At 39.3% G+C, this 8247-nt stretch overlaps 1 protein-coding gene across 1 annotated transcript in view; it reads left to right on the top strand.

The window, feature by feature from the left end:
• The window catches only part of Nhlrc2 (NHL repeat containing 2), a 51024-nt gene that overhangs the window by 38917 nt on the left and 3860 nt on the right, over window positions 1-8247 (top strand). The window contains exons 6-10 of the mRNA XM_013017728.1: window positions 215-314; window positions 3657-3888; window positions 4428-4550; window positions 5297-5506; window positions 6475-6694. Of these exons, the coding sequence (XP_012873182.1) occupies window positions 215-314; window positions 3657-3888; window positions 4428-4550; window positions 5297-5506; window positions 6475-6694 (885 nt within the window). The remainder of the gene's footprint in view (window positions 1-214; window positions 315-3656; window positions 3889-4427; window positions 4551-5296; window positions 5507-6474; window positions 6695-8247) is intronic.

Genomic DNA, 8247 nt, shown 5'->3' on the forward strand with positions numbered 1-8247 from the left:
AGGAGGAGGCTGCAATGCTTGGTAAGAAATGTACGCATTATCCTGCCCATGCAATTGTAACCCCTCTGTACAGTATGTTCACAAATAAAATAAAATTAAAATTAAAAAAAAAAGAACAGAAAACCCATTTTATTTTTTTCTGTCATATTATTTATAAACTTATGGGTCCTGTCCATGAATTCAGGTTTGATAATTACTACTTACTTTTATACAGGTTCAAAGGACCAGAGAGATGACGTTCTGTGGATAGCCATGGCAGGCACCCATCAGATATGGGCACTCCTCCTGGCCTCTGGCAAACTGCCCAAGAAAAAGTAAGTGACGCCATCTCTGCCCCCATGGAGTCCACAGAGCTCCTTTCCAGATTCACCCTCACAACACCCACGGTCCTCATCAGGATGTGCTAGATTGTGCCTCCGTAACAAACAGCCTGGATGCTCAGTGGGTTAGAACAAGGCCTTTTCATTGCTCACTACATACCTTCAGTGGGGAGCAGTGCTCTGCCTCCCACTGTTGGGAGCTCTGCCAGGCCAGCTATCCTGGCAGTGAGGGAAGAGGAGGTGGTGAGTCACTCACTAGCTCCTGAAGCTTCTGCTCAAAGCGATACATGTTGCTTCTACTCCTTTTTTATCAGCCACAGTAAAGCTCTGTCTTCCTGAGCACCCAGAAATTTCTTTCTGGAAATACTTAGTGGGCCCTATTCTTTATGCATAGTTGAAGTATCTGCAGTTGTTCCTTCCAATAGTTGAGTACCACATAGTAAAGTGCATACTACTCAGGTTTTGAGATTAAATCCCAGTTCTACCACTTACTTCTGTGAACATAGGGCTTTGGAAGCTCAGCATTGTTTTTCACATTACCTCACTGGCTTATACTCTGTGTGAGGAGCTCAACACAGGGTTTTGCACACATAGTAGAAAGTGAAAAGGTCGTTATCTACATTGTTTCCTGTGTTCTCCAAAGAGCCTTTGCTCCTTCTCTCTCCAGCCAGAGTTAACCATACTCTTCTCTGAGGCTTTATAGTACCTCATATGAAGTTACATCATTGCACTATATTTGCCCAGCCTCCATTTTGCTGCATTTATTTTTGTAGCCTCTATACTTAGTACAATGTCTGATACATAATTGAAACTCAATAAAGGCTTCCAGAATAATTGAATGAATGAAAACTATCAGCCAGATCAGCACAGGTCAGATCAGCATAGAAAGTAAGTGCTACTTATCTTAGTTATCTTTACCAACAGAAAGGTTCTAGGTATTCCAAATAGTTTGTGTGTGTGTGTGTTGCTTTGGAACACATTTCTATAAATGTTCTATATCATTCAATCATGCGCCTAAATATATTAAATATACTATGTACTAGACACTGTGCTAGGCATTAGGGATGAAATGATAGATTTACTAAGATAAAAACATGATTGCTTTTCACAATGGGCTTACAGAGGAAGAATTAGATCTGTATACAATTAACAAGTACTACATGTAAAGAGAGTTATTGCAATAGTCCTTTAAGTTGAAGTTTTTATCAGTAAGATTTCAGGTACCTGAGGGGGCTTTCTGGAAGAGGCACACCAAGCTGAGACCTGGTGAAGAGAAAAACAGGAGTTTTCCAGGAAAGAGCTCACACTAGTGATATCTGTGGACATTAGTCCATATAAAGTCTTGTGAGTTCTTTTAAGAGACTTAGACACCCACAAACCTTATAGAATATGTTAAAGTAGGAAGTGACATGATTAGATCTGTCTTTTTGAAAGAATCTTGACAGCATTAAGACTGAAACAAGACTGGAAACTGAGCTAGCACTCAGGTGGCTGTAGCTGTCATCTAGCCAAGAGATGATATTTGGCAACTATGTGGTTACCAATAACCGTGTGTGAGGTGTGATCATAAACAGCAAACAGAAGCAGCAGAGCTTGCCAGAATATGCTGTTCTGTGGCTGACTGTTTTGGACATAGATGGTCAAGGGCTGCCTAAATTTCCTAATAAGTAGAGTTGTCATTCTTGTTCATAATAGGAAAATGGTCGCTCAGATCACATTGACCTGCTTCTTAATTTTAAAGATGAATTATCTTTATTTAGTACTGATCTTCAGGTGATAATGACCCCCTAATGTTTTACAAGTCACTGTTTCTCCCCCACTCTTATTTAATGAAAGGAACTCCTTTTTAAACGTGTTAAGGCTCCTTATACCAATTATCTCTCAAGTTATTTTATATTAGCTATGACATGTTTTCTCTGGCTAGCTCTTTGTTACAAGTTCCTTGAGTAATTAGCTGTGTCTTGCACATTCTGAATCCCTTAGCTTCCATCCCCTGCTTCTTGCCTGATTTAGCTTTGGGAACATACCAATCCACAGTGGTGGTCATTGTTGATTTTTACATGTTGTACCATGCATGGAATATGTATAGTCCCTCATTTTTCATTCAAAGTCACCTTCTTCCTTTTCTCCAGCACTACCTATCATGTATTCTTTATTATCCCTGGCATAAATGTAGAAACCAAGGTAAAACATTTCCGGCATGACAAGAGGAATCATTGCAGTAACCATAGACCTCATCTTCACTTGAATTTTTTGTCTTTTTGAGTCAATCTGAGTAGCCCACCCAGGCTGTCCTGAAACTCATTATGTAGTCAAGACAGGTCGTGAACTGAATATGTTCCAGCCTCAGCCTCCAAGTGTTAGGATTGTAGCTGTGCATCACTATCCCCAGATTTGGAGTGGTCCTTTTTTTTTTCTTTTTCTTTTTCTTTTTTTTTTTTTTTGCGGGGAGGTGGGGGAAGATGCGGTAATCCTCAATGTTTATTTAGCAGCTCACTTTAAGAATTCTAAAACTATAAATCATTTCACTGTTCTTTGGTGTGCAGACTGGCATTATCTCTGGTTATTATTTTGTTATTATAAAGGTGATGTTCAGAGGGGTTACAGTTATGTAAGTTGGGTAAAGAGTACATTTCTTTTTGCACAATGTCACCCCTTCCCTCGATCTCTCCAGTTTTTTCCCTTCTGTCCCCACCTACAAGTTGTATAGTTCATTTTCGACATGAAGTAGTCAGTCCTTAAAACAGACATTCCCTTGTTTATATAAGACATTGATTTTTGTACAGTTGACTAGTCAGTTCAGCATAGTCATCCCTTGTAGTTTTCTTAACATGGTAATGCCTAACCTGGCTGTCTTATGAAAACTATTTTTTATTTCATTTGTTAGTCTCTATTTACAAGAACACAAGACGTTTTGAATGAAAACTTAAGCCTTAACTCAGCCTTACTTTATCAAGATCTAGATAATCTTTTTAGTTTCTTTTTAGAACCAATATTAAGTATAGCTAAGAAGTTAAAGGAGGACTAAAACTGTCTTTATCAGTGATCTGATCATTATTGTTATCATTCCAATCGCGTCTGGGTTTTCTGTCCAGCTCCTGAGAGCAGTTTCAATTGTGTATATGTTGAGGAAAAGTAGGAAGGTCCCCACACAGTATCTAAACAAGATAGTCACTGGAAAAATGTCATGAATGCTGACTGGCAGTTTAACTGGGCTAACATCACTAATTTTTTGCTTTTTTTTCCTTCTTCCTTTACAATGCTATTGCCATTGGCTTGATTCCTTACATTCATTTGCTTATAACTAAATTGGACACAATATACCTCATCTTCCAGTGAATTAAAAAAAGGAGCCTGTCTGCGGTTTGCTGGGAGTGGAAATGAAGAGAATCGAAACAATGCCTATCCTCACAAGGCAGGTTTTGCCCAGCCTTCAGGTCTTTCTCTGGCTTCTGAAGACCCCTGGAGCTGCCTCTTTGTGGCAGACAGCGAGAGCAGTACAGTGAGAACCGTCTCTCTGAAAGATGGAGCTGTGAAGCACCTCGTAGGAGGAGAGAGAGATCCCATGGTAAGGAAAGTCACTTTTGTGCGGGGTGCCTGACACTGACCAAACTAGCACTTTCCTGAATTGTGGAAATTTAATGAGATGTAGGAGAGATCAGTCTTGGGCTATCCAAGAGTAAAATGGAAGTCAGATCAAAGGAGATATGAGTATAGAGAAGCATGAAACCATCGTAAAGTAGACTAACTCCACTTGATTATATTTAGTTGTTAAGGGCTCAGGAAAAAAGAAAGGATCAAATGTTTATTGGCAGAGAAAAGGAAAATACATTTGGTATTTAGTGGTGGTTTGGAAAGACTACCAAGCAAGCATCCTGACCAGATACAGTACTGTAGTGAGTAAAACAAGCCCCCCAAACTAGTTCAGGCTTAAAATTCTGTCACTCCTTTTTAGTCTGCATGAAGTAGCCATCCCTATATAAAAATTAGAACTTTTCCCCTTGGACTTTAATAATACTTACAACTATCTTAATTTGCACTTTATATCATAACAAAGCACAGAAAAAAATTAATCACTACTATTTCTTTCTCTTTAAAAAATAAAAGAATTTATTTGCTTTTGGTGATGTTGATGGACTAGGCATCAATGCAAAGCTTCAACACCCACTTGGCGTAGCGTGGGACAAGAAGAAGAATTTGCTTTATGTGGCAGACTCCTATAATCACAAGGTGAGTCTTGACAGAATTTTTAATACCATGCTTTTTGTTCATGGTACTTAAAATGTGGAAATATCTGTACACCTCCTACAAGTGCCACTCTAAAATACAGAGAGAAATAAGGGCCCTCAGCAACTGTGTTGCTTGTTCTTCGCTCTGGGCCCTTCCTTTGCCAAGATGTTACAATAGTATCTGAACTAGTTCCAGGAGGTAAGGCGTTATAACCATCAACAACCCCTAACGGATGAGCATCTTGAGCTGTGCCATATTTGCAGTGCCTGGTGGAAAATAATTTTTTTAATCTATATATTTGTTCGAATTCTTACTGTATTTTGTTTTCCATAAAAATCAGCGTATGAGCAACCACAAATTTATGATGATTGAAATATAACTGCATATCATGAATTTTAACAAAGGTACAAATCCTCTGACAATCTAGGTGTTCATGAAAAGGTCATTGTGAATACGTATGCCATTGTGAAGAAAAACAGTAAAATTATTTTTTTATTTCCAGAAATAATTTCATCCAAGAAGGCTCCAAGAAAACACACAATAACTAAAGATTTTACAAAGTTTTTGCTCTCATGAAATATTTCCCTTTAGGCTGCGTAATTTAAACGTTTGGCTTTTTTATTTTTTGAGGTTTCTTGAGAATGTTAATGGCAGTGGAGAATTCAGTCTAGTTTTCTTTATATTATAGCTTCCATCCTACAAATATGAGATTGACCTTCCGTTATAATTTTTTTATTCTTCTTTAGATTAAAGTTGTGGACCCCAAAACAAAAAACTGTACAACGTTAGCAGGGACTGGAGACATGAACACTGTCATCAGTTCTAGTTTTACTGAGTCAACTTTTAATGAACCAGGAGGCTTGTGTATTGGAGAAAATGGTCGGCTGTTATATGTAGCAGACACCAATAATCATCAAATTAAAATAATGGATTTAGAAACAAAGACAATTTCCATGGTAAGGTTTCTTTGAACATAAGCTAAAGGGTGCGGTTTTAAGAAGGATTCTAAAGTCCTCAAGGAATTACAAGCAATTTTCTCCTCAGTGAAATTGACACACATAGAAAGAGTAGTAAGTGGGTTCCTCCATTGTGTTCTTTGATCATGAGACCAGAAGGCCTGCTTTGAGGATCTCCCGTTACTCTTAAAATAAGAATTCCATCTGTGCTGAGAAACACAGTGAAAGTTGGAGAGGAATTTCATGAACCTTCAAGCAAAAAAGAGGGCTCAGATCTGTTTTTGAACTTATAGATACACTGACACATACTACATGTGTGCACCCTGTGGATTGGGCTGTTTTATTCAGTGATCCTTAGCAGGTTGTATCATCTCTGTTTCCATTACCAAATAATCTTCAGAGGAACCTTTATAAGCCATTTTTCCCATGACATGGAAAATAAGATTGGGAGAAATTAAACCATCAATTTTTAAAAATATCAACACAGTCTTTAGTAGGCTTTTCAAAGAAAATCATCTCTTATAAGCTACCTCCTGATGTGTCACATTTACCTAAAAAAAAAAGAAAAACATTTCTAAAATTCTAGTTGTTTGCAAAATGTGTTTTACAATAAAAATATAAGTTATGATCACAAGTGTCATTTCTCTTTATGTAGATTTGATGTAACATGAACATCTTATGCTTGATAATTATAAGAGGATATGTTATTATTTTTGTCTACTGCCTTTAAATTCATGACACTTAGCTTTGATTTTCTAACATCTGTATGTATTGGATAATTAGCTCCATCCCTTTTGTAAGTGGTAGTGATCTTTTTGCTGAGGTAAACTTTTTTCTGTACTCATAGAATAGTTTGGAGGGCATTAGGTAGTTTAAATTAGAATGGCAATTAGCGTGTTATTGATAGAGAACTTCAATTTTTATCCTTTCAATTTCTGTGAGGTACAACACATTTTCTGATTTCGTAGCTTCCCATCTTCAGACCTGACAATGCTGTGGTAGATGGCCCATTCCCAGAAGAAAAGCCGAAGACAGTACCCAAACTGCCAAAGTCTGCCCCGAGCATCCGGCTTTCCCCAGTAGCTGCATGTCCTGGCCAGACTCTTGAATTCAAGCTCAGTCTGGATCTCCCATCAGGAACAAAGCTGACTGAAGGAGTTCCCAGTTGCTGGTTTCTAACAGCTGAAGGTATGAGGATCTAGTGAAGAAACAAATATTAATTAATTTCTTGATGTCCAATGTGATTTTCTTTCTCATTTGTTATGTGCTATTTTTACTCTGTCACTGGGCAAGATTTCAGAGAAATTATGTGGGAAAAAATGAATCTGGGTCTAACCCTCTTTTGGCAGTTTTCTTTGAGATTCTTTCCTCCATTTTTTTTTTCACATGGTATTCAGGTAAGGGGTAGGTTTATTCAGTAGACCTGCTGGGACCAGGCAAGGTTGGCACTCCACGCGGCTGGCAAAAGAGAGAGAGCTGGGAAAGAGAGAGAAAAGAGCTAGAAAAGAGCAGAGAGAGCAAGAAAAGAACAGAGAGAGAGAGCGCGCGTCTGGGCCTGGGCTAGCCCTTATCTAGGGTATGGGCAGAGAAAGGTGTGGCCACATCAAATTCAGATGTGACCTCAGCGGATGCAGATGTGACCTCTTCCAGGTGTCCCAGTTGCCTAGGTAACGCAGGTACTGGGTGGAGACTTTGCTGCGAGGAGGGTGGAGTCTGCTAGCCATCCAGGAGTGGACCTTACATTCCAGCCTTTTAATAATCATGAAATAGGGCGCGGATTCTCTCTGGCTACTTCCTGCTGACAAGGGGCATTGACAAAAGGGGTAAAAGGCTGGAATTTGGTCCCCTCCCAGAGAAGGCAGTGAGCAGCAGCTGTCCCTTGGTGGTGGGAGTCCTTAGCTGAAGTCTGGAGAAGTCTCATGAGCATTGAGGGGCTGGAAAAAAAAATACAGAGTAGAGAAGTGGTGTGGATGTGGATGTAAAGGCAGCAATGGTATCGATGCGCTGATTCCGCCGCAGACAGACTGGTCGGCAAAAGGCCGTCAGAACTGTGGGTATTCCTCAGAGCAAAAAGGGAAGAACAAAAAAAGAAAAAAGAGGGAAAAAAAAAGAGAAATCCCAGCTATCCTGACTTTAAGCCTTTATCCGAGTCACAGCACCATTTATGTTAGGTTTTTAAAAAGAGGTAGCCAAGTAAGAACTGCACCATGCACGTGGTATTCAGGTAAGGGGTAGGTTTATTCAGTAGACCTGCTGGGACCAGGCAAGGTTGGCACTCCACGCGGCTGGGAAAGAGAGGAAAGAGAGAGAAAAGAGCTAGAAGAGAGCAGAGAGAGCAAGAAAAGAACAGAGAGAGAGAGAGAGCTTTCCTCCATTTTATTGAAGAATAGTGTAACTCACTGAAAATTACATTTCAGTTGTTAGCAGCATTGTTTCTTATAGTATGGACTTGGCTGGATCTCTTCCCTTATTCTTTTTTTTTTCCTTCATTTTTTTTATTGTGAAAATACCATACAGAGGTATTACAATTACATGAGCTAGGTAATGAGTACATTTATTATCAAGCAGGGTTGCCTCCTCCTTTGTTTCCCCTTACCATCCCTTCCCATCTCCCCACCCCCATTCCTCTGCCCCCCGCCCCCTTCCCCCAAGCCAAAGTTGTAAAGTTTGTTTTTCAACATAACATCTTATACATCTCATTGTTGTAATGGATCCACCTGTATCCCTATTTAAACAATTTG

The sequence above is a fragment of the Dipodomys ordii genome, unplaced genomic scaffold (assembly GCF_000151885.1).
Source record: "Dipodomys ordii isolate 6190 unplaced genomic scaffold, Dord_2.0 Scaffold36, whole genome shotgun sequence".
Classification (NCBI taxonomy): Eukaryota; Metazoa; Chordata; class Mammalia; order Rodentia; family Heteromyidae; genus Dipodomys; species Dipodomys ordii.